The 26,861-nt window shown below is 43.6% G+C and overlaps 1 protein-coding gene across 1 annotated transcript in view; it reads right to left on the bottom strand.

The window, feature by feature from the left end:
* Window positions 1-26,861, bottom strand: part of EBF2 (early B-cell factor 2) — a 204,151-nt gene that overhangs the window by 173,958 nt on the left and 3,332 nt on the right. The window contains exons 3-6 of the mRNA XM_006766438.2: window positions 25,995-26,058; window positions 25,640-25,695; window positions 25,093-25,166; window positions 19,129-19,197 (exon numbers count right to left, since the gene is read on the bottom strand). Coding sequence (XP_006766501.2) covers window positions 19,129-19,197; window positions 25,093-25,166; window positions 25,640-25,695; window positions 25,995-26,058 — 263 coding nt within the window. The remainder of the gene's footprint in view (window positions 1-19,128; window positions 19,198-25,092; window positions 25,167-25,639; window positions 25,696-25,994; window positions 26,059-26,861) is intronic.

Here is a 26,861-nt window from a genome sequence, read left to right as displayed (position 1 = left end):
TTCCCCAACTCTAATCATCTGTCTTCCCACCGTCCCCATCCTACTTGCTCTCCTTTTCTTCTTAAGGCAAAAACATTCAGAAATCCCAGTTCAGTACTTGACATTTTTAATTCCAAACACCCCCAAATTGTAAACAGACATGCTCCGGTTATAACTATTCCAATTCCCTGTGTTTTTTTTTTATACACTCTACCTAAAATCACATTTCTCCTCAATATTAAAAAATCAAGGTAAGCCACAACAAGATGTCTCCATGCAATTTTGTATCACAGGTAAAAGAAAACCTTGTCGGTATGAAATCAGACCGTGTAAAATTCTCTCCCAGAGGAATCTGGCATTATTACATCTCCCATCAATCATGGTATTGTTTCTCCAACAACTGTATCAGATGCACTGTCCGGATATTGCTCTGTCATCCTACCAATTCAGCAGGGAAGTCAGATACCATTACAAACAATTCTGAACCCACAAGAATCTAAACTCTTCCAGGAGATTTTAAAGTCCTCCTTCGTTTCCAACTATTACCAACTCTCTATATTCCAGGACTTTAGTGCTGGGCATAACGGAATTTGACCTAAAATTTAATGTATGACCTATACATGTAAATTTATGAGAATACTCTACGAATTTGACCTAGGCAATATGAAGCGATGCTATGTACATATTATAATATAATAACATATAGTATAATAATGTAATATATTATTGAGTGGCATATACTTTCAATCTTAACTTATCAAAAATTGATTCCTATTCTGGACCTTCCATTTAATGACACGCAGTAATCACCCCCCCTCACCCATATTATGGCTCATCTACCTAGGCACAGGCCATAAGTGATAGATGATACACAAATGGATCCAGCAATGCCTCTGCTTTCTGAATTTACCTCTTTTTTTCTTTCTTTTTTTTGTAGAGATTTTTTTGTTTTTCTTTCATCAAATCCTCCCAATGTGGGGGAAAATTACAAAACCAAGCTTAAGCTTAAGAAAAGATAACTGGCTGAATTTTTAAATTTCCTTTTCTTTACCCCCTTGTCTGTTAAAAAACACTTCCCCTTCCCCTCGCTCTCACACATGCTGAAAAGTTGACTTGGAAGATTTCAGTTTCTCTTAACATTTTCCCTTGTCCCTGCCACTGAGAACCCAAAGCAAGTGAGTGAAGATTCTGCCTTGCCCCTGAGCAGAAAACGCCCGCAGGACACCCACCTTATGAACCTTATTTATAATCCTCTGTAAATTTGCCCAAAAGTCATGAACTACATAATACTAATTCTTAGAGACTGACATATTTCCCTGATCTTTCATGAGCCACATGGGGAAACAGTTTTCTCCTGATCTGAATGAGGAAGAAAAACAGTGATCCTAATCAACCATTTGCCCTTAGTGGCTTCCCCAAACAAATCTGGGAAAGCACTTAAAGGCTTGGGAATAACCATGACCCTGCTTGATGCACTGTAATAACCCTACCTAATTATACTGATATAAAAACTAATTGGAAAGATAGCAAATGTCAGGGTAAGATGCAAATCGTAGGGTGTTAATTGCTGAACAGGTGCTGGAATAGAATTAAATGAGCATTCTGATTAAAAGAGTGGAGGAAACAAATGTGGACCCCCGATACAAACTTGGCCATGTGACTTCTTCCGCAGTCCAGCCCACCAGGAAAAGGTCATAGTGCTACGACCTCTGTTTTGTGATGGGTGGACCAAAAAGATAATAGTGACCGAAGAAGAAAAAACAATCTAGCACCAATATCAACATGACTTCTAGAACGGATGGCTTAGTTTGAGCCCCAGACACATGCAATGTGTTTCAAGAGTTCTTAGATACAGAGATAAGCTTAGATAGAATCAATGCTCACCACCCCACCCCCCCAGCCACAAGTCTGTGCCCTTCCCCCTTGAACCCAAAATACTCCTAGTCTCCCTAACAGTACCCCAGTGCTAAATGCTCTAGGTGTTCATTACACATTTGTGAGTTGACCAAGTGCCTGATTGATTAAGTGACTCAATGATGTCACTTGCCTTCAATAAGCTGAGGCCGTGTGAGCGTTATGGCATTGGGGTGGGCTGACACAGAATACAGCAGAAGCTCCCATTGCTATAAGGTAGTTATTCTTATTGCAAATGGTATTTATTGATCCTCTAGCTATCCAAACTTTAAACAGCATCTGTAAGGGTGATCTTCTCCTTAGCCCCTTATATCAATGAAATACTGCAGAAACCCCCGGTGCCTTGCTCAAGCTCTTGGCCAGCCATCATTAGATTTCCTGACATGTGGCAAACCCTGGACCAACAGCCCCTTCATGCAGAGTCTTTCAAGAGAGAAGAGACGCTGAGAACAGCAGCTGAAGGTGGATGCCAGGTGACACTAGAAAGCATTTTCTAAGTTCTAACTTGATATAGTCCCTTCCCAAAGCCACAACACCCTCTGCCAAGGAAAGCCCCACTGGGCCCCCCACCAGAAGAAATGCTCTGTGTTAAGGCCCGAACATTCTTCCCAACATAGTACCACAAGTAACCAGAAGGGGGCTATTCCATTTCCAGGTAGGACAGTAAAGCTGAAATGTTCTTTGCTCCCAATAGTTTGCAGCTCTTTGAGATTTATGATGCCAGAAACCTAAATGTGCAGGGAGGGTGAGGCAGCACAGTCCTGCCCTATTCCTCTGGTATTTCTCACTCCTCCCTGGCCCTGGGTAGAAGAGCAATTCATTTACTGTGCCCTTTCCTCAGTGTCTGCAAATTGCACACCATTCTGCCTACTTATATTTGGTTTTGGTGATACAGACTAGCAGCAGGAGGAGACAGCAGCAAAGTTAAATCTTCTAACTCGGACCTATGTTTACTAAAGTTAGAGTGGAGGGCTGATCAACCAAGTCTGATTCCTTTTATTTTTTTCTTTGTATTAAATCAATTTTGCTTCTATTTATACTGGGCAAAAAAATAATAATATGATGGTTCCATTAGGTAATGCTTTCAACTCAGCAACCCGATTTCCAAATGCAGAGGAGCTCCCGAGTGCTGTCAGAGGGAAATGTGGCTACGGGAGGTACGGATGAGATTTCACCTTGTTTGTTTATGCTTTCATAAGGACACTGAGAATCATAATAAAACAGGATGGGAAAGAGAAAATTTTTGCTCCAGCCTAGAGATCGGTGGGTATAACCTCCCCATTCTTTCCTTTTCTTTGATCTTTAGAAACGCTCACTCTCTCGTTCACTCTCTCTTTAAGGAACAAAAATAAACTGTCTCCTGAGTAATAAAGTCAAGACACTTGCCAGTAAAAATTGGTTAAGGCCATCACTTCTGAAGGTCAAATGAGTTTTAGACAAGATGTCATGTGGGATCGCCATTCAGCACATTTCGTTAAATGGTTAAAAATAATAAAAATAATGACAGTAGTTGAGTTATTTTTAAAAAAGGAAAGAAAAGAAAAGAAAGCACAGCGTAAGAGAAAGCTTTCTCCCACCCCAAACAAAAGCTTCCCCAAGGATCTTTTTGAGACTCTGTCAGTATCTGATGACGATGCACCATCGTATATCTTTTTTGTGTTTTGCTGTGAGTTTCTCTTATTTACTTATTTCATTTTAACAAAGAAGACACAACGGGGGAAACTTTGGTAAAAGGAAGGCAATCCAAGCTGACCCCACAGCAAGCTTTTCCCCAGGTCCCTCGTGCAGCTGCCCTGTGAAAAGATCCAAAAGCCACCAGCAGTTGTGTTGCTCCAACACTAGACTGGAATAGAAAGAGGCCGGCCTCACACTCAGCTTTTCTGCACTTGCCACCATCGGTTTAAGAGAGGAGAAGACACCACAATCTTCCCGGGTTCCAAAGGAAGATCCTGCTTTTCATAAAATACAGCCTGAGCAGGTCGAAGCTAAAAGACTCACGAGATGCAAATGTGCTCTCAGGGGAGCCTCCATGGCTCCAAAAACAAACTTGGAATCCACTCTGACAGCGCACCAGGCTCCGGTTATGTCACAGCCTTTCACAGAGTGAGTGGGCAGCCAGGCCTGCGGCTTTCTATGATCGGTTTGCTTTCACAGGGCACAGCTCACCCACAGAACCCAGAGTCTCTGTGCCAAGGGATGCTTTAAAACTCCAATGCGGCCACTGCAAGACTCAAGTTCCAAGTATTGCTCGTTGCCAGTGACAATTAGAACAATCTGAAAATGTTTCTCCCAGAAAAATACACCTTTTTTGTTGTAACAGGGGTGTAAACGCCAGCCAATCTCTCTTGGCACCCAGAGCTGTAAGAAGTGCTTTCACCATGCCACCTCTCCACAAAAACGCCCTCAATGAGCGTCCTCCAAGGACCAGCTCTGAAAAGGGGTTTCGCGTATCAGGTTAATGCATGCACTTGGCACGGCCCAACTTTTGCACCAAGGCTCTGGGGTATGGGGTGATAAGAGCCAGGTTCTGTTTGTTAACGATAAGGCAATTATTTCTTTGGTACTTCATACGGGGAAAAAAAAAAAATCTTACAGCAAAGATTCAAACAAGGATCCCTAGGGAGACAACGGAACTCATAGGTTGGAAAAGTTTTTTTTTTTTTCCTTCACAGGAGCAAACAAATGAGCCTTTGAGAGCAACAGAATGGCTAAGACAAAGTTACCCACAAACACGCTGGCAGGCGGCTCCCGCACAAGTCCTCAATAACTCAGGGAGGGGAAGACAGGCATCGAGGGGAAGGAGAGACACAAAAACAGACAGGCCTCAAATGAGAGAAAAGAAGAAAGAGCAAAGGAGGAAAGAACAAGAGAGCCAGAGTGGGGTGAAAGTAAAGAGGCAGAAAGAGAACAAAGCGGCAGTGACAGGATAAGAGAAGAGAAAGGGCACGAGGTGTCACTGGTGGCACTTCCAGTGTGTTTGGAGATTGAAGAGGACTGTGAACATGGATGAGTGAACATTAGATCTTTATTTTCGCTTACCACTAACAGAGATTTAGCATTTCCTTTCACTTTAATATAGGCAAGCCCCAGTGATATTATTGATCCATAGGTTTCCCTGGACTGCCAAGAGATTCACGGTAAAATGATAAAAGGGGGGTAAGAATTCCAAAACCCTGGCAAGGTTTTAGGCATCCCTTCCCTTTGCACGTGTAACATTTCAGAGGATAGAGGCGCATGATTTTCAGTTTGGAAAGGAGAGCCTTCCATTCACTCCCTCGGTTGGGCTTTCTGTGGGCCAAGGGCTCCTGGCCTTCCCTGGAACTCTCTAACACGCAACAAGCTTGGGCTTCAGACACCAGGGAGCTTCAAGAAGTCTTTCTCAAGGTCATCACATCTGACTAGCAGCTGAGAGTCAGTTCCACAGCGTCGCAGGTCAGGTCAGGCACGGCAGCTTTTTCGGAACACACTTTGCCCAGCTGGTTCCCACTCCCCTCTGTAAAACTCAAAAAAGGGTAGGCTGTGCCTCTCAAAGAAGCCTGTCGCTGAAGCCTCGTGTTAAGTTCCCTATTAGGGGAAAACATGCTGAAGAGACCAAGATGTCCTAACAACAAAATAGGTCTCAAAACAACTGGCATCCTGCTCATTCCTCCTTGTCCTGGGATTCACATCCCAGCATTCCGGTCCCAGGGACATACAAATTCTGTTGGCAGGGCAGGCTAGCATCCAGAAGTCACTGGACCATTGGCCTCAGGAGCTATCAGGAAACCTACTAGTAAGGCCCTTTACAGATATGGGTGGGAGCAGCTGAGCCCTGCCCTCGGAAATTCTCACCCAGCATCACAGGTTGGCCCAACTGATAGAAATCATGTAAGCTCACCGAACTGCTCTTTCTGCTTTGGCTCCAGATACCTAGGTTTAGTGCAGAACCTGGGCCTGTTGCAGAAGTTTCTAAGCCAGAGCCTCTCTCCCCGCCACCCCACATGCAGCAAGGAGATCTTACACCTTGACTCCAGGCTTCCATTGTGCTGGATTAGACTGAAAATATTCAGAATGAATATCATACTCAAAGCCACCTGTCTGACCGGGGACTAAGGAAAGGGAAGCATGGGTTTTTAGGGTGGTGCCAATTTTGAAAACTTATCTCACCTAAAGATGGAAATGTTTTAAAAGACAGGGGAGGGCTTCTCGAAGAGAATCCCACAGCCCCACCTACTCCTTAGAGAAGGAACGTATCTACCTAACAGGAGCCGGCCGTCGGGTGGCAAAGGTCAGGCACAGGATAGAGGAAAATGCTAAACAAGATAAGTCCCAACCAAAACCACACACACTTCCCTCACTGTCTGGTTAGTTTGCTTCCAGTCTCAGTGATGGGAATTAGACAATCGTATTAAAAACTCAGAAGCCACTATAAAAATAGAAAAATATTGCTTCCTGTCATGACCAAATATTAAACATAGTGCACACCTAATGACTCTACCCCTCCCCAGGGAAGAAGCTTTAGGAACAATAAAATCCCAGCAGACTTGCAGTGTTTGGGTTTGGAGGTCTTGTTATGGGCTTACTGATCCAACACAATTTACAAGCTCAATGGACTCCACTCAGAGTGGAAACCGCCAGCCCGGAGTTATAAACAGAACACCTACAGTGAAGCCAGCACTTCATTCTTCATCAGGGAAGGAAAAGAAGAAAGGGAGGAGTGAGGAGAAAGGCATAGGGTCCAAGCTGCTCATGGAAACGTTTCTGACTGCCTGTGAGAGAATCAAAGGTAGATGTCCCACTAGACATGCAAGGCAAGGGACCCTGAAACCATAGGCAGGAAGTCAAAAGAAAGGTGAACAAAAGAAAGAGAGGGAGATGGGGACAAGTGTGGGGCGGCAGGTATCTGCCACCTCTTTTTTTTTTTTTTTTCTAAGTAGGTTGACTGGACATGAAACCAAACTTTCAAAGCTAAATTTCTTTTTCTCAAGTTCACTAAATTACCCGGATATATGTCTCAGTGTGGTTATCCTTCATCTCGTGATTCCACATCTGGATGATAAAACGCATTAGCCACTCTACATTTACTTGGGCAAGCATCAAGTGGACTGTTAGCGTTAAATCGAAGCCAAGTCTGGCTCTTGTTCAAACGTCAGCCAAGACCAAGCTGGGAGAGGGGAGCTTCCCCTTTACCTTTAACTTCGTGCAATTTATCACTTGGGCCTAAACAATCCCACATGTTGGAGGCGCTGACGAGAGAGACTTCGGGAACGCTGAACAAAGGCTTTCAGGGAAGTCAGAATGAAAGTGAGCAGGAGACAGACAGTGGACACTACGCACAAGCAATAGGGGAGGCGACAAGTCCATAAAACAGGGTCTAGACAGAGCATGAGACCAAGGCACTGAGAGGTGACAAAAAGAGAGAGAGAGAGAGGAGACAGAAACCTGAGGAAGGGGTTCTGGGCAGAAAAACTGGCAAAGATGAGGGGACAAAAAAAAATGCCGGTATTTCTGCTCACCTAACAGCGGTCCAAATGAATCTCCTAAGTGTGAATCAACTTCCACATAGACCAGAAAATGGTTTCTACCACATGAAGTAGGAAAGGAAAAACAACAACACTAAAAGGGAAGAAAGGAGGGCTTGCTAATTAGCTCTGGGGCCAGTGGCTCAGGCTCTTTCACACATCACCTCTCTCCACCCAGGCTGTGAGGCAGCCCTTGCTTCCCTAGTCTTCAGATAAGAAACCAGGATTCAGATAGGGCTTTCAGATAAAATACAGGATGGCCCCGTCAAACTGACAACAAATAATTTTTTCAAGTGTAAGTATATCCCAAATATTGTATGGGAAAGGCTTATTCCGAAAATGTATTTGTTGTTTATCAGGAATTCATATTTAACTGGAACACACTTGTACTAAAAAGAATTATTTGTGTTTATGTGATATTTAAACTTAATTGGGCATCCCATAATTTTACTTGCTACATCGGCAACTCCAGATCCATGAGAATAAATGACTGGGTGAATGCGTGCATGGGCCGAGAGTAGTCAAACCCAGATCTGAAGCCAGATTTTACTGCAGTCATTATCACACTACAGGAAGAACAGCCACTTCAAGGACTCAACCCACATGTCATAAATCTGTGTTCAATGTACAACCTTACTTCTGAAGTAAAACACGGCCTTTCCACAGGAGAAACTGGCCATGTACAAAGTCGCAGCTTAATGTGAAGTAAAAGGCCATCAGCATGGCCCACGGACAGGCAGCAGTCCAGTCGGAAGTTTGCAGTTCAATCCTGGCCAGGTAGCTCAGTGGGTTTGAGCTTTGTCCCCATACACCAAGGTTATGGGTTCAATCCCTGTCAGGGCACATGTAAGAATCAACCAATGGCTCTAGCCGGTTTAGCTCAGTGGATAGTGTGTCGGCCCACAGAGTGAAGGGTCCTGGGTTCGATCCCGGCCCTGGTCGGGACTCATGTGGGAGGCAAACCATCGATGTGTCTCACATCAATGTTTCTCTCTCTGTCTCTCCCCCTCCCTTCCACTCTGTCTAAAAATCAATTGAAAACTATCCTCAGGTAAAGATTAACAAAACAACCAAAAACTAAGGATTCATCAATGAATGCATAAATAAGTGGAACAACAAATCTATGTTTCTCTCTCTCCTTCCCTGTCTCTCTCTCTCTAAAAATCAATAAAAAAGAGGTGGGGGGGGGGAAGCTTTGCAGTTCAGCCACAACATATTCAATGTGAATGCTACCTTTTATCCTGCCCCTTACCTGCAGAGACCATCTCAGTTTTGTCCTGGGAACTAGAGATCTTGTTTCTAATCTCATTTGGGTCTTTGACACGACCCCTCTTCAATTGCATGTTCTCACCTGAAATGTGGGATGACAGCCCCACTGGATAACTAAAGTGAGTCCTGTGCATAGCTTTAAATTAATCAGGAAAATGTCCCATGCAATTGTGCAGAGCTGGACCACAAACAAACAAAAAAGATATTCCTTTGTGTCCATAGCGACCCACCTCAATGCTTCACTGGAGGGATTACATGTGGGTAACGGCATTCAGAGGCACAGTGGTCCTGAACATACCTCCCTTTTGTGAATTCTCTTTTATAAAAGTCCCAGCATCCTATGGGCCATAAAATACGGAGGTGTTAACCTCAAAGAGCTGGCCTGAACCCAGGGGTTCCATCCCTGCAAATTCTTCCATTCCTGCCATCATATCAGTGGGATTATGAATTTCTCCCTTATTTCCTTCTCAAAAGCTCCTGTTATATGGGAGCATTTGCAGCAGCCTTTCTCCCAGGTCTGGCTTCCTGGTGGTCTTGAGGGATCTGGGAAAGTTTGCCTTCACTGGAGACTGAGTTTAGAACCAAACTTCGTGGAGGACATTCATTTAATTGATTACCTGGCCCAGACTGATGAAATGCTGACTCCTTATAGATTTGGGTTTGGTCTGCCTGACTTGGTTTGAGCCTCTTTGCCACCCAGCCACTTTTCTCTTTAATCAAATGCTCCTTCAGATTGCAATTCTAGATAAACATGAAGAACAAAGCAACAAAGAACTATTCTTACAATCAAGAAATAATCTAGTCAAGTTTTAGTGGGTAGAACCCTAAATCTATAAGTCATCTCTGGGTAACTTGGGATATGTGTCCTATTTCCCAAACACTTGTCTTTTAGCCTCTTGGCCCAGTCAAAAATAAGCCTAGAAGAACTTATCCATCCCCATTTCCTCAAATAGAAATAGAAAGAAAATAACTGTTTCTAGAAGGTTCTCTCTGGATGAACACATAGTCTTATCAATCTTTCCCAAGCTCTGTGTCTTCTGTTTCCCAGAAAGCCAGCCACATAATTCTGGAAAGAGTTACCTTTCCCAGAAACAAATATCTACTTCTTATTTCCAGCATAGCACAATTTCAGAGCACTGTTCTTACTCTCCTCTTGACTCGTCCACTTCCTGGCAAATCTGCTATTTAATCACATCACGAAATTTTACCAGGAAGAAGCTGGAAGTTGAAGCATACCATCATCTGTTCTAAGTAACCCCATACATCCAGTTGGCCCTCTGATTTTCACTGGGAATTAATCCAGAGGAATCTACACAAGCATTCTGAATGAGAGAATGCTAGAAAAAGTGAACCAGTTTTGGTCTTTTCTCTTTTTTTAAAAAAAGAACTACTTGTAAACCCAAGAACTACTTGGATTCTGCCCTCTGCGTTTCTCCTTTCTCACAAACATCCAGGCTACTAAAAAAATCACAGATTGCCAGATGGTACAACAGCAGTTCTTTGCAAAGGATCTGAGCTTCCCAGTGAACAAAGGACGCATACTCATGGGGACAAGTGGCAACATCAGCAAAAGCTTTCGAGTGGTGAGTGTATTAGAGGAAGGAAGTGGGCTATGGAGAAGTGAGAAAATGGGCCTTTCACCTCCAGCAACTGGTATTTGGCCAGGAAAACATCCCAACCACTGGTGGTGGTAAGAAAGGACATGTTCAAAAGAGATTAAAAGAAACTAGTTCAAAACCTGGGATATTTTTATAGGAAGTCACAATATTTGAAGTCTGTGCCCATCTTCCCAGTACCTAGTAGTATAGGGTGATGAAAATAATGTCCAAATTTTGGCAGATAAACTGATAAATTCCTAAAAGTGCCAGAAAAGAAAAAGAAACACATTCATGAACTATTGTAACATCTTCCTAATAAGTTCCCCTACTTCCGTTCTCCATTTTTCAATTCATCCTCAAAGTTCTCTCTCCAAAATATTGACCTGATCATGAAATTTCACTACTCAAAACCCTTTGATGTCTCCCCATCACAAACAAAGCAAGGTCAAAATGCTTTTGTATGGGCATGTAAAGTCTTGCAAAATCAGAATCCAGATAATCTTTCCAACTTCTATTCCCCCTTCACACATATCCATGCACTTCTAAAACTGCAAGCAGATTTAGAAAATCCTTTTCTTTCCACATTCATTTTCCTACACACTTTCCTGCTCTGAATTCCCTTTGACCTCACTGTGTATGTCCAAGTTACAGCCATCACCCTAGTGATGAGGTGTAGTACACCTCTTCTTAGATTAAAAGTATCTGCCCACTTCAGATCTTCCAGAATTTTTCTCTTTACCTCTTTTATGACACTTTTTACATTTTCCAGTGCATTGCACTTATTTTGGCATGCCCTCTGTTTTTCCAACTGAACTATAAGCTCTTGATGAGAAAGCTTTGTGCCTATCCTATCTTATTATCTCTAAGAGCACCTTGCAAAGTCCATGACATAATAGGTCCTCAATAAATACTGAATGCCTGGCTAGTGTGGCTCAGTGATTGAGCATCAACCCAGGAGGTCATGGTTTGATTCCCCATCAGGGCACATGCCCAGGTTTCGGGCTCCATCCCCAGTAGGGGGTGTTCAGGAGGCAGCCAATCAATCATTCTTTCTCATCATTGATGTTTCTAACTCTCTCTCCCCTTTCCTCTCTCTGAAATCAATTTTAAAAAGAAAACATATAAAAAATTAATATTGAGTGACTAAATAGATTCATTCTGCCTTCCAACCCTAAATATCTGTTCTTGGCATTATTTTATATCTACCTGCCACTGGGGAGTATGATGCCAAGCATTTGTCAAAAACAAGTAGTTATAGCCTTAGCTAGTTGCTCAGTGGTTAAAGCATCAGCCCTCGGACTGAAGGGTAGCAAGTTCCATTCCAGTCAAGGCACATAACTTGGTTGTAGGCTCGATCCCTGGTCAGGGCTCATGCATGAAACAACCAATCTATGTGTCTCCCTACATCAATGTTTCTCTCTCTCTTTCTAAAAATCATTGGGGGGAAAATATCCTTGGGTGAGGATTAACAACAATGACAACAAAAAACAAAACAAGTAGTTACAGAAAAGGTCCTATATGAACTGGCAAAGGACTCAGTTATCCAAACTCTTTGATGCTTGGTCGTCTGAGATTAACTTACCAACTTATATTTTTTGAGTGCTTGTAATACCCAAGCCACTGAACAGACGCTGGGGGAGATACAGAATAATAATTGCTGATAATTGCTATGATTTTTTTAAAGCACCTATTCCATCATGCACTATGTGGGCACCTTACATACATTAAAGTATTGCTATAACAACTCAACATTATCACATAGCTAATAAATATTAGAGTCCACTTAAATGATCTGTGGTATCAAACATTCAAGAATTACAATATAGTTGGGAATGTGACGCAAGTTCAAATGGGTAAAAACAAACAAACAAACAAAACTAATACCCATACATCCTCATCAGAGCAAGCACATGTGACAAGTATCAAGTGAAAAGACTTTGGCTACAAAAATTGATACCTTGCCCTGGCCAGATGACTCAGTTCGGTGGAGCGTCATCCCATACACCGAAAGGTTGTGGGTTTGATTCCTGGTCAGGGTACATACCTAGGTCGTGGGTTCGATCCCTGATCAAGATGTGTATGAGAGCCAACTGATCGATGTTTCTCTCTCACATTGATGTTTCTCTCTCTTGCTCCCTTCCTCTCTCTCTAAAAATCAATTTTAAAAAAATATCCTCGGGTGAAGATTGAAAAAAAAACACACACACACTAATGTTTTTAAAAAATGGATATCTTTGAGAAGGTAAAATCAGAACTAGGTCTTTAAAAAGGAGTATGAAATATACTGGCAGAGTTTGGGGTGGGTATTCCAGGTAGAAATGGTGTGTACAGAGAGAGAGAAGATGGAATATTCAAGGTCTGTTTGATGGAACGAATAGTTTGATTCTATTTGGATTCACAGAGAACTAGAGAGCTGGAACCTGTCTGATCCACTTACCTAGTCTTCAGAACACTTCTCACAGTTTGTAAAAACATATTTCTTTGTATGATTTTCTAAGTTGTCAACTCCATAGGAATAGGAACCATGCCTGTTGTATTCCCTGGTTGTCTGGGAATAGTTCGAAATATTTGCTTAGTAACTGAACAACAGAAAAAAATTACTACATCAATGAATGATGGTGTGAACCAAAGTATAGATGACTGAGTTGGTTTGTTTCAAATCCAAAAGCTCTGTGAGTTTAGGAAGACGGGTCAGTCAAGTAGAGAAACTATAATTCTTAAAAACTAACCCAACCACAGAAGTGAACATCATAACTTCTCAGCACCACCTCTTTAATCATAAAAAGGAGAGTCCTTTTCTCAAAGGAGTTCCAGCTTGTTTTGACCACTCGGCTCAGGCTGTCACCCAGTGAAGTACTTCAACCCAAAGGGACACTTTTTTCTTCACCAGCAAGTAGAAGAGTCCTTTCTCCTATACCTGTGTCTCCTTGAAATGACTAAGAAACTAGCAAAGGTTTTACCAGAAAACAAAGGAAGAAGAATATGAAAGAATGATGCATTCACTTTGGATAGATAATCTGTGTTTTCAGTGAGAAAATCTAAACCTTCCCTATGGGAATGGAATTTTCACTAAAAAAAAAAATTGCCCGGGGCCAGGCTTTTGTAGACTCTTCACAGCACTGGGCTCCCCTCCACTGGAGATGGGGAGTCTGGGCAGAGGAGGCACATATTAATAGATCCTGTAAATTATTGATGAGCAAGGATGATGAATTAGCATGCCTGACACCCAAACCTGGGCCCTCAGCTAGAATCAGAGAATTCAGAGCTGGAAAGTAATGTTAAGATCACCCATTAATCCAAAGCACTTCATTTGTAGACAGGGAATCGGAGGGCCCATGAGCCAGCTTGCAACCTCTGCAGCATTAGGAACAAGTTAGTGAATGATCTGGGGCCAGGGCAGGTGTCCTGATCTTATTCCAGGGCCATTTCTACTACACCGTGATGTCTCTCTGTCACACTGGGAACTGATATTTCAACTGTCACACCGTTGAATGTGGTTTGTACAGTCTCAGAGTAAATGACACTCTGGGACAAATGGCACCCACCACTTCCCAGAGAACAGACCCCTCTCTCATGTTCCTGTCAGGAGTTCTTCCAGACCATGCTCACCAGGTCTTTCCCTTCTTCAACAACTCTACATTCTGGAGAGCTTTTTCTTCTTCTCCGCAACTTCCACACATTGGCTACACTCCAATTTCACCACTGAAACTGGCTATGTGACTTTGGCCAAATTACCTAACTCCTTGAGACTTATTTTTTTCCTCTGTAAAATTGAGAATTTTTGCAACCATTGAAGATTAATTAAGATTATCGAATACAAATTTCTTATCACAATGCCCAGCATACAATAAGTGCCAATTAAAATGTTAGGTAAATGTTGAGTACTGGTCTTATCCATCCTTCTCAGAGATAGAATTCTTTAACAGTTCAGGAGATGTCATTACTAATATATCTGACTTGTCTATTTCCGGGGAAAGGGAATGAATAGGAATGAAAACCAGCCTTCGTGGCCTAAGATGGCAGGGATCTGCTGGGCTTTATGGACATAAACCTCACCAAGAGCTCGGTACTATCCAAATCCTGCTTCAATGCTGAAAGAGACAGGGGGTTTACAAGCAGAATCTATGCCACAAATCAAGAATAGATTACTGTAGATTTCGTTTGATAAATTAACAAAAAGAAAAAACTCCAGTGTTCAGGATTAATGCATGGATAGTCAGCCAGGGATTTACTCCTCACAGTTATCTTCCAGAATTTCCCATCCTACAAATAACTCTTCCTGAGGTAAAGTGACGCATGGAGAAAGGCATGACCCAAAGGAAAGAGGATTCAAGCACGTAGGACAAGGTAGTTGGTGAGGCAGAGGAAGGCAGGAAGATGATGAGCTAGATGGCAGGGAAGGTACACAAGAAGCCTGGACCCGAGGGGAAAGCATCAGGTGAAGATGCCTACCAACATGACGGCAGGAGAAAACATCATCTAAAAGAAGAGTCATACCAATTAGGACGGCAACTATGAAAACACAACAACAATCTAAAAACAAGAAAATAGCAAGTAATGTGGAGCTGTAGAGGAATTAGAACCTGCACTGTTGGTGAGAATATAAAATGGTGTAGCCACAATGGAAAGAGTATGGCAGTGGCAGTTCCTCGGACCACCATAGAATCCAACAATTCCACTTCTGGGCATATACAAAAAAAAAAAATTGAAAGCAGAGAGATATTTGTCTACCCATGCTCATAGTAGCATTATTCACAATGGCCAAATTCTGACCCATGGAGGAAGCTTGGAGGATATGATGCTAAGTGAAATAAGCATGTCATAAGGGACAAATACTACATGGCTCCATTTACCTGAGGTACTCAGAGGAGTCAAATTCACAGAGACCGAAAGTAGAATGGTGGTTGCCAGGGGCTGGGAAGAAGGGGGAATGAGGAGTTGTGGTTTAATGGTGACAGTTTCAGTTTTTGCAAGATGGAAAGAGTAGAGATAAATTGATGGATGGTGGTGGTTGCACCACAATGTGAATATACTTAATAGCTCTGAACTGAACACTTGGTTAAGATGGCCAATTTTACCATAATTAATTTTTTTAAAAGAGGAAGATAATATCAGGAAAACCCCTCATGGACAACTAAACACCAAACATTTCTGAGTAAACTTTTTGAATGAGAGTTATTCTGTTGTTTATTTGGCTTCTTGAAAAAGAAAATGAACAAAAACACATCAGTACTTAAAATGGCCCCTTGGGAACAAAGCTTAGAAATATAGGAGACCCATGTCCCAAGGCAAAAGACTGGGATATGTAGCATGTGAGAAATAGGTTGGAACTACCCTTTTAATAGAAAATATCCTACCACTGTGCACATGGGCAGGGCTAGCCTTCAAAGATTCAAAAAGAAATACTGCCCTGCCTGCCCAACTGACTTTTAATGGGGCTGCAAGTATAGAAGCCATAAGGACTTTTTCCTGCCTCACATCAATGAGACTGTCCCTACAGTCCTCTTCCCAGGGACCACCAGGTTATCCTGAGCCCCAGAGAGTCTGTAGATATGCAGAAGCTTCCAGAGAGAGAAGAGGGTTTGAGCTAGTACAACCCATGAAAAACAAGGTTGAATTAGAGCTTCCCTCTGAAACCACAAAATGTAAATCAGTGTGAGCCTTTTTTTAAATTTACCACACACAGGTCTTTACGGGTAAGATTTAGGTGGATGACCACAGTAAGGATTCAGTTTTCATTGTTTTTGCTTTGTTCTATTGTGTTTTGTTGGGTTTCCCCAGATAGGGACTTTTGGAATTTTACACTAAAAGTTAATAAGCCCCCCCCCCTCTCTTTATGCACACACACATTTATGTAGAAGAAAGACTTTGCTTAAGGCTATGATTCATAGCAAGTGATGCTGGCCCGGCTTTTGGGAGAGGGGTGTGGCTGCCCAAGAATTCACAAAAGCACGCTGAACAGACAACTGAAAGTAAAAATTAAATTTATGTTTCTAGAGAGATCAGTCAGGGAGTAATTTAGTGCGGAAAAAGAATTCCCAGTCTGGGGCTAAGTCTTCGGAAAGGGAGAACTAAGTCTCTATGGGGGCATCCTATTGTAAAATCCAATAATATTCAATTAAGGGGCCACAAGGTAGCAAAAGCTATTTTTTTTATATATATTTCAAGCATCCTGTTAGAAACTGATTATCTGCTCAGGATGTGGTCACATGGGCTAAGTGAAAGGTCAAGTTGTTTTCTGGCTGAGCTGAAAGTCTATCATGTCAGTGGGTAACATGACATATCATGTCTCACCAGGATCAAAAACTCTGGTCCGTCATTGATGAGATCAAGGGCATTTCTGGGATGAAATTCTTCTTTCCCATTCTGGTACATGTCCTTGATTAATAAAAATGGATTTACAACTAAATTAGCACTTGCTAACTGCAGGTTGGCAAGCAAAATTTTGCAAAACCCTGGATTCACCAAGGGAAAAAATAAAGAGGTCTTGGGTGATGAAAAGTTGGGGAACCACTCTTGAGCCTCCTCATCCCCGCCCCCAAACAGGCACAATTCTGGGGAATAAACAAAGTTCCCTGGGGCCAGAGTGGAGCGTGCCTGTTGTGTGAGAAAACTCAGGGAGAGACAGTGTAAATTAACTGCATCTGGCCAGACTGAGCCAGGAGGGGGAGGAGATAATTAGTTGGCATTGTAGGAACAAGGGCAAAGAAGAGAGTCCTATATTTACCCAGAGAAAATCCAAAATAGACTACTTTGCACCCGTTTGGTGTTCATGGGTGATCTCGACATCTCCAAGTCAGCAGGCGTTGAACCCAGGGACCAGCTGCACAACTCAGCCAAACCGCTGATGACACCCATCCCACCTTCAACAAACGGAAACCTGGCTGCATCCACTTATGCTTCCGCAAATGAAGGGAAGAAGGCTAAGGCACACCAAAAAGACATTCAACAGCAATAAAACAAGACTCTGGTGAAGGAAAAACCTCTTCCAACAAAAAACCTACAATGAGCAAAACAAATAAATGCATCTGTTTATAATAAAATGCTTTCTCTAAAAACGTGATACTGATCAATTTACAGTACCCTTTGGTATGTTATGTGTAGACGTGAAACATTTTGGAAGTAACACATATTTCAAGTGATGCAGAGACTTCACTGGGTTGTTTTATTGTGCATAGGACAGTAAAAATAAGTGCCACAGTCACATAAAGCTCCATAATATAGCAGCCAAGATACAGGTTCCACCTCCTCAGAAGAATTTAAGGCATTCTAGCACCAACAACAAAGGCACCAAATATGAAAATATTTTTTCCCATAGATGCAAAAAGACTACATTTTTTTTGTATCCGTAACATGTGTATTGCATAGGCAGAAAACACAGCATAGTCAGCTTTATCTGTGGGTATAACTCTATGTAGTTTCTTGCAGGAAGAGCTGCTGCTAAGCTCAGAGTCGTTAGGATGTGTGCTTCCGAGTTGCAAGATGCAGGTGAGCATTTATAGGTTTGCCAATATTTCTAAAGCTGATTTAAGGGTGTTTATTGCAAGAAAACATGTAACAATGATAGAGTGCCTTCCTAAAAGGACAGCAAATGTTCGTGAAAAAAGACTACATGAAGATTAAAAAGCTCAGGGTACACGCTGGAAGGACTGGATCTGTGTCTAGGCTGCTCTTATACCCTTCAAACTCCCCCAGAGGATCCCAAGGCTATCCTGGGAAGCTGGGAATGGACATCCCATGCAATCAGCACACCCAACTCACATAAGTTAGAACAGAGAGGGCTTGGAGAAGGGCTTATGGCAGTGAGAGGAGGTAAGGACAACTGTTTCTTTAGTGCCAGCTCTGCTCCAACCAGCTGTGCAAACATGGGCAAGTAGGCAGTACCCTCCAACTCTTCTCCCACTGTACTATTAAAGAACAGAAGTACTGAGTGCTTTGTCCAAGGTCAGAAGCTAGGACAGAATAAGAATTCTAGCCCCCTTGTTCCTAAGACTATGCTATACTTTCCACGAAGAAACCGAGCTGGGTTTCTGGGAAGAATGCCAGAGGTTTCATTCTCCCAGCTGAGGATTCACTGGAATATTGGAATAACAACTTTGGAGACTGTGGTCTCTCCAATCCATTTCAGGACCTGGCTAGAAACATGAAAACCCAAAGAAAGAAGCAACAGGGAATTATTCCGTTTTTTAATGAAAGAGGAAAAATTAGGGGTGGGAATATGGGATTTCTTAAAAATTACATGATTGCTGGAAGTTAATTTGGTATTTCTTCATTGGTTTATAAGTTCTGTTTCCAATCACAAAAACAGACAGCTGAGGATGCCTAACTCACATTTCAATGAATTAGCATCTTGTCCCAAAGAATCTTACCCACTCTGAATATAACACAGGACCCAGAATGCAATCCTCTGTCATAGAAAGGAATCTCCCTCAATGCAATAGAGAGCTTGTCATAATCCCCTAAGCCGTAATCTAAACTAGAAGTCATCACGCCCAACAGCAATCACTGAGAACCATACAGGGGTTGCCACTTGACTTGGGATACACTGCCTCTTTCAGCAAACTGACTGAGGTCCTGCCCTGCCAGGTAAGAGAGATGGCATCTCCTACCATCCACGCCCTCCCTAGTAGGCTGAAGCAAATGCACCTGGAAAAGAATCCTGTCGTGGATTTAGAGACCTAAGTTCAAAAGGGATGGTTCTGACGTCTTCCAAGAAAGGCCAACCAGTACAAGAAAATGCATGTTGAACTAGCATCATGCCTTGAAGGTAACATAAAACCAACCTTACGACAAAGCCCAAGTGATCAGTACTCAGAGTTGAGATTCATAAAGGAAATTATTTTTTTTAAATCACTTTTTCCCCCTACCTGTCGATGATGACAGGGTCTGAAGGAGTCTCATTTCGGTTTCCACAACTTTTCTTTTCACAGCATCGACTGTAGATCGGGAAGGAACCAAAAAAGTAAAGGAAATTTGTTAAAATCAAGAAAAAACAATAAGCATACAATGTAGGGACGTACACAAAAATTAGCATGTCCTGGGTAGCCTCTTCACTATCCGCTGCTTGAGAGCAGAATTTATCGCCATGTTTAAAAACAATAGTGAACTTGAAGCCCAGAGATACTCATTTAAATTCTCACTCTGTGACTTATAAACCAGGTAATTCTTAGCAATTCATAATTTTCCCAAGAATCATATTTGTAATCTGAACCAGAGACAGCTGGATTTAAAAATCTATAATGTTATTTCCAGCTCAGTGTTGAATGATTTTAATGACTATACATTTTAGATCTTTGTGTCTTAACATATATTTAGAGAAAGAAGGAAAAGGAAAATGTATAAAATAGCTGCCTGTATTTTTACCAACCTTATTTACATAACATCTTTCTCCAGAAAACTCAGTGTACTTTATAAACATTTATGCCTTCATCCATTTCCGTTATGTTCTAAATATGAAGGAGGAAGAGCAGAACTACGGCATGTATTTTAAAATAGGAAGAAAATGAGGCAGGGAGCTGTAAAGTTATAGCTCCAATCCTTTTCACCAAGTCATGGAACCGAAATGGGACTGGATGTACCATTCCCATCTTGAAAACACTCCCTCCCCAAACTTGCACCTGCTGGACGATGCTGGAGATGCACCAGACAAAGAAGAGGTCTTAGAACAAGTGCAATAGGTAGGAAGTACTCAGAAGGTCCTTTGACTTTGCAGAAGGAAAACACTCCCATCAAAGGGCCCTGTATGGGAGAGCTAGAGGGATGTAAAAAGGGCAGAGGCAGCTTGGTGGTGGAGAAGCAATGGGACACCACCTCCTTGAGTTGCCCTAGTGCTGCTTGTCAGGACCACAAACTTCTGAATACCTCTCAGCTCACTCAAGCACATGGCCAGCACTGCCTATCACCCTGACAGGGCTTATATGAAAAGCATTATCATCCGCACTGTTTGGAGACTATGCCTAATAAGCCTTAGCAATAATAAAATTACATGTAAGTGCGGTCCTTCCCCTGATAGTTCCTCTGTAGCTTAAGGTTGGCGTGGCCCAATAGAAAAAAATGTTAACGTGGGAATCAGAGCTCTGGTGCCTAACCCAACTCCGTCCCAAACCAGCTGCGTGAATTTAGTCTAATCTCTTTAACCCCTCTGGGTTTTGCCTCCCTATATATAAAATTAAAATGTTGGGCTAGATTATCTCCAGAGTTCCTTCTAGTATAAGTCCAGGAGGCTATGGGATTCCCTGAGCACCCTTCAAAAGTGATGACAGGCTAAGGAAAAGAGAGAAGCCATGTGGCAGCAGGAACTCAAAGGCCTAGCACAGCCCAGGGATAAATTTAGTTTCTGGTTCTCTGCAGTGCTTTCACCATCTCAGGTCCTCCACAGAATTACAAACAAACAAACAAAGAACTACTTTACAACTTTTTAAATCCATCTCTCTCATGCAGGGGCATGTGGATTATTTAGTGAATAATTTTACCATTCTCAAAAAGTAGAATATACTTGAAAGATGTTTAAAAAAAAACTTTCACCAAATGGGTACAACGAGGTTTTAAGAAATTTAATCAAATTAGTAAGAAGTAAAAGAAAAAGTGTCTCAATTTTCTTAAATACCAGAGCTTGCCCCTGGGACTTTCTGAAACAATATTTTGCCTTTGAAATTATGTTAGGTCTCAACTTTTAAAATTTCAGTCCATCCCAAGATTAACACCAATAAAAATGCTGACCAGCTGCTCTCCCACTCCCAGAGCTTGTGTCTTTCTTCCCAACTCCTGCCCCCACCCATTTCTGTCTCCCACCTCTCCTTTTTCAGTGGCTTCTGTCAGGAGATACCTTTGTAGTTCAGGCAAACCTTTTTTCTTAGCAACAGGATTTCAAAAGCCCCATCCATGCTAGTTACCTAAAGCCTTCTTACCTAGCCTCCCCTTTGACATCACCGGCATGTCAACCTAACCCAAATGCGTGTCTGATGCTGTGTACAATTTAATTCCAAGAGCGCACACTGCTAGAACGTGCCAATCTGTTTAGTTTGAGAAGGAATGATTTCGAGGAGGCTGAGTAAGTTTGCAAAATTGCTCAGCTGAATTCAGCTGCTTTCCATGGGGAGTTTCTCGGAGGAAAAGAAAACAGATAAAAATGTAAGCCTGGTGCCAGTGTAATACAATGTGGGGATTCGGCTCAGGGAAGGAAATGATATTTAAAGAAAATGCAGAGAGATTTCAGGACCCAATCTTCTCTTTTCCAACAGTCACATATTTAAGTATAATCTCTAATGCTAATAGCACAGAAAAGATGTAGAAGGCAGTTACTTGGCTGTTGCACTATAAAAATAAAGGTATAAAAATAATAGGAGTGGACTGTATTTGCCCCATTAGAGCCCTTCTTAAAATTTCTCTGGGTTAGCCAAAGCTAATTTTCTTTTTCTTTCCTTTTTTGAAGAAAAATTCTCATCAAGATGTCCTAGTTATTCTTCGTTTGGCTGCTTCAATGACATTCAGTCGTCACACCAGAATATTAAGATGAGTAAAGGGGAGTGGAGAGTGGAAGACATTCATGAACCACATTCCCCAAACAATCGTTCTGGGCCCAGGTGTGTGGGTAGTTGAGAGAAGGAACTGGGTCCCTGAATTGCGCAGATAACAAACTTCAAGTTCAGTTTCTTTAGCTAAAGAGGCTTTTAGGGTTATTTCCCAGCAAGCAAGTCTGTAAGTCTGAAGTTCTTGTTCAGTGAACAAGACTTTAAAAAAAAAAAAAAAGAAGAAGAGAAGGGGGGGAAATTGAACAAAGAGAAGAGGAAACTGAACTTGGCCCAAGGTTAAGACTATGATCCTAACTACCACGGAGAGGCTCCGAAGTGCCCCTTTATCCTAATGAATAAAAATGAAAGCTCTTTCTCTATTGGGTTGGTTTGGTTTGTTTTATTCCGGTGCTTATTTGGAGAACCTTTTACCTGAAATACTCGCAATTTGTTAACAGGCCTCTTTCATCCTCCCTATCTTTTCATGGAATCTTGAGCGGGAAAAGAGAAGAAAAAAAAAAAAGTTGGGGAAATGAGAAATGTTATCCCAATCCTGAATCTTCCCTGGATTTTTCAGGAAGAGAGAAAGGAAAGGGAGAGGGGGCGCTGGAGGAGAAAGGCCCAGCCCTGGACACAGGGTGTCCAGTCAGCAAACTCCTGCTCCAGACAAGTGGATATGCCCTTTCCCCTCCAAAATCGTTTTTAAAATTCAACCCTCAACTTTCAAAAATCTGTCTCTAATTTCAAACTCAAATAAGCGCACAGCATGGTGGCTTTTGTTTTGTTTTCTTCTCCCCAACTCCTCCCTGCGATTGCATAACAAAAGTGTCTAAATTCACACCATCTGGCCGATAAAGACACTGGCCCCACTGCCCGGCTGGCCCATCTGATTAGGGCCCTGTCTAGCCTGCGCCTTGTGGCGAAAAGTCACAGCTGTGGGGTTTGCTCGCACTCAATACAACTCTGTTATTAGCCAGCTGTAGGCCTTGAGACGACTTCTGTTCAAATTATAATATCTTTTAACCCTCTGAGCATTTGAGGGCAGGGGTGGCTGGCAGCGACATAACAACTAGATTTCTCTTTGCTAATAATTGTCAAAATGAACTAAAGCAGGGAAGAAGGGAGCAGAAGCAATTGGAGAAGGGAGAAAAAGTTATTCTTAACGATATCAATATTGTTTCCTTCCTCAAAGCTAAACGCTAGTTTATGAGCTTTTTTGACTAAAGATCACAGAACATGCAACCATGCAGGGAAATTCCCAGGTAAACCCCAAAACACTCACCCCACAAATGAAACCGGGTGCCCTAACCATTGCGAACGGGGCATCTGATTCATCCCTCAGCCACTGAGTGCTATAACGGGCTCTTAAAATGTAGGAGAAGAGACTTTTTCTCCCTAACTGCAGAATCAGTCAGCTCAGACTGACACATTGCATCCAACATTTGTCACTACCCCGTTCATCTACACACACACCCACACACACACACACACACACACACAGTACCCATCCAATGGATCATTTATCTACCCATTAATTAATATTTGTTTTAAATTCTACTTTGGAAAGAAAATAGCAGAGCATCTCTTCCCAGGTCTCAAATACAGAGAAGTTACAGTACATTAAATTTTTATATTGTGTTACTAATGCAGACTAAACTAGAGGCTTTAAAAATTGATGCTGCTACTTAAACAGCATAAAATGAGGAGGATTTGATTGGGCTTAAAAATAAAAATGTCAGCTTTAAATACCACTGGATGGGGCGTGCAAGTATTCTTTAAAATGAGAGGTATAATTCATCAGACAATGGGCCAATTTGGGGCTTTCTTTTCTTTTAAGAAGATAATCTCTCCAAACAAAGACATTTAAAAGTATAGAGAGAAATTAAAAAGCATCCATCAATTAGCCACCTGAATCAGTGTTCTGACTATTTAGTCTAGTTATTACATGCAAGCTCATCTTGCAATTGTATTTTCTTTCTAAATGGATCTATGAAGGGGCCCTGGGATGGTGAAGTGGATATCTGCTTACTCCAACGCCCAGTGCCTCACCCAGCTACTCAGGCAAGGAAGCCAGGACCCCTCAGCTCTGGCAGAGCTCAACTTCGCATTTGGCCAAGTTTGTTTTTCTAATACTTGGTCAAAACCAAAACAAACATGTCAAATTGTTATGTTTCTTCCTGACTGGGTTGTGAGGGAGACAGCACTGCCAGAAGCTGACCAAAAACAGTCCCAGGCTACATCAGCCACGGCCTCCAATTACCCCAAACTGGCACGTCTGGAGTTGGAAGACATTTACAGAAGCAATCACGAAGCAAGGAAGAATTGAGGCTTCCTCTCCGATCAGAAATTTTGGAGGAAGAAAAACGTGTGTGTAACAAAGATTTATATTTTTATAGCAAAATCACCACCTCTTCCAAGAGTTTCCTTTTTATAGAGAATTCTCCTTTACTAAGGGATCCCCAACACCTGAAAAAACTAGGAACTCAATAAACATTTGTTAAAAGAATAAGTGTGTGGATGAATTTCTTCTAATTGTTTTATTTTCCTCTAGTCACGCAGAAGAAAGACTCAAATGGACTGGATCCGTCTCTGCAAGGTGGGGAAAGGTGCAGAAATTCCAGCACACAACTTGGCCGTGAGAACTTCCTCTCACAACTTAGCCAGGAGAAGCCAGCTGCTGCTCCAAACCCAGCTTCCCTGGATGGGGTGCGCTCCCACCCCTCCCAGCACTGGTGGTGAACCCCTCTGATCTTTCTCCCCATGGTTCCTCCTCGCCTAAGAAACTCCTCTGACATGAGAAATCGTCAGAGAAGCAGCATTCCTGGAGGAAGGAAATGCTTTGGCATCATATATATGTGCCTCAGGTGGGGTGCCCCGGAAATGGGCCACTGGACTCTCTGGTGGTCCTTGCCCAGACTGAGTCTCCCGTGCTTTGATCTTGAATGCCACACGTGACCCCTACTTGGAAATCTACCCGAGCTTGCCAGACCAGTGGGAATGAGCCTGGTGTACGGAAGTCCCCATTCCAAACTTGGCTGGGGCTGCCCATGCCTTCCTGAGCTGCCGCGACTGCTGGACAACAGAAACTGTCCCGGGCGGAGAAAACTCCCCAGACGCCTGGAGACGGAATCCTGCGCGGATCTGGGTGTCCTTTCCGAGATGCTCTAAGCATCTGGCCTTTAGTAAAGGAGACGTTCTAGTGCCTCAGCCTCCCTCCCTGCGCACCATCCCTCCTGCAAATCCTTGTGGGGGCGTCCCTGAGCGCAGAGGCCGCTCCCCTGCCCAGGGTGCGAGCAAAGCCCGCGGGAAAGCAGCTCTTACCTGCACATGACTTCGTGTGTCAGAAGAACTCGGCACATTTCCGGATTCTTATTTTGTCCCTCGTATGCTATGGGCTGCGAAGGAGGCAAGGGCAAGAAGGGAAGTGTGAGGGGAGTGCGGAAACAAGCGAAAGGGGACTTGAGAGCAAGCACAGAATCCGTCTTCCTCTCTGTCTGCCCATCACTTCATTAGGTGTGCCCACTGGAAGCACAGACCCCAAGCTGTGGCCTGACTAACTCAAGCAAAATATAGACAAGTTTGCCCCGCGAGAACATATTTCTTGCAAAAGGCAATGTTTGGGAACCAAATCTACCAATAATTGCTTTCTCCCTTCACCATTTTTCTCACTTCCCCACCCAAAAAGAAACAGAACAATTGAGGAGAGAGGGGAAATTTTCTTTTCATACTGAACAAGGTGCGAGTTGATGTTCAAGGGCATGTGAAGTCTGACCCAGAAATTCGTGGAGGGTGGGAGCAGGGCAGGTAAAGGTGGGGGGGGTCAGAAGGGGGCCCTGCAGAGGAGGAGCCCAGTGGACCATGGGCTCACCTGCTTAGTGACCGAGTCAATGAGCCTGACGTACAGGTCCTGCTCCGTGCGGACACCTGTGGGGAGGCGATGGGCACAAGGTAAGGGCCCCGGAAGCTTCTCCTGCAAACCCCCAACTGGCCCTCCTGTAGGGCCAGGCCCAGGAAGCTGCCCAGGGCTGCCGCAGGCTGAAAGGTCCTGGGGGCAAAGGCTACCCCCACCCCGACCCTCCCCACCACCCAGGGCCCTGACTGAGCCTCCCCAAACCTGCTCTCCCTGGACCTCAGACTGCCTGCAAGCTACCTGGACAAAGGTCAACTGCTTTCCTTGAAAGGGGCCTGTGTGGCAGCTAGACACAGAGGGCGGGGGCGCTCACCGTTGCTGTAGAGGAGCTGTAACTTGTAGTGGGTGCCATTGTTGGTCTTCTCGTTGCCTTGTTCCTAAAAAGACAGGCGCTGTTGGAATCCCTGGCTTTGGAGCCCCCAGATGAAGGAAAGAGGAGAGAGCACTTCCTTACACCGCCTCCCCCTACCTTTCACCCCCTCCACCACACCACTCCGCCCCAGCCCAGGGTCAAAGGGCAGGAGCTTCTGCTGAAGGACCACCGCCAAAACTTGCCAAGGCCCCGCCACTTGACCCTCTCCAAGCCTCTGTCTCTCTCCTTTAAATGTCCTCAGGAGTGTGACCCCTCTGAGGCCCAAAAAAGGGGCACCGCACCAAGGCTGCCTTTACCAGTCCCCACCCAACCCGCCCAGGTGTCCCTCCGGAGGAAGTTGCAAGTTCTCTTAGCAGAAAGGTGAAGGGGCCTGTCATATGCAGGCGCTACCTTGTCCCTACCCCACAGGACCAGCGCCTCCGCCGCGAGCTGCAGGGATGGGCCCAGGGGCAAGAGGGACCTCTGGGCGCCTGCTCGCCTGCTCGAAGCTCACACAGCGCAGCTGAGGAGACGGCGGCTCAGAGGGCAAGAGACTTTCCTTTCGTCTCGCCTCCTTCCTCTGAGATCAAAGGCCTGGGCGGGGAGCAGTGCGCGGGGAGCGAGAGTGGGAGCCGTGTCCGCGAGGAGGGCCGGCGCTATGGGTCCCGCTGGTACCCGCCCGCTCCGCGGGAGCAGCAGGTGGAACAGAACTGACACACCGGGAGCGGGCAGCAGGGCCCGGGTGCCTTTAAACGACCCTCTCGCGGGAGGGCGCTCGCTGAGGTCTGTGCAGCACCAGGTTCCGCTCAGGACCCGGAGCCGCCAGCA

Source organism: Myotis davidii, unplaced genomic scaffold (assembly GCF_000327345.1).
Source record: "Myotis davidii unplaced genomic scaffold, ASM32734v1 scaffold502, whole genome shotgun sequence".
Taxonomy (NCBI): Eukaryota; Metazoa; Chordata; class Mammalia; order Chiroptera; family Vespertilionidae; genus Myotis; species Myotis davidii.
The sequence above is the reverse complement of the archived record's forward strand: the minus strand, read 5'-3'. Positions and strand labels throughout refer to the sequence as shown.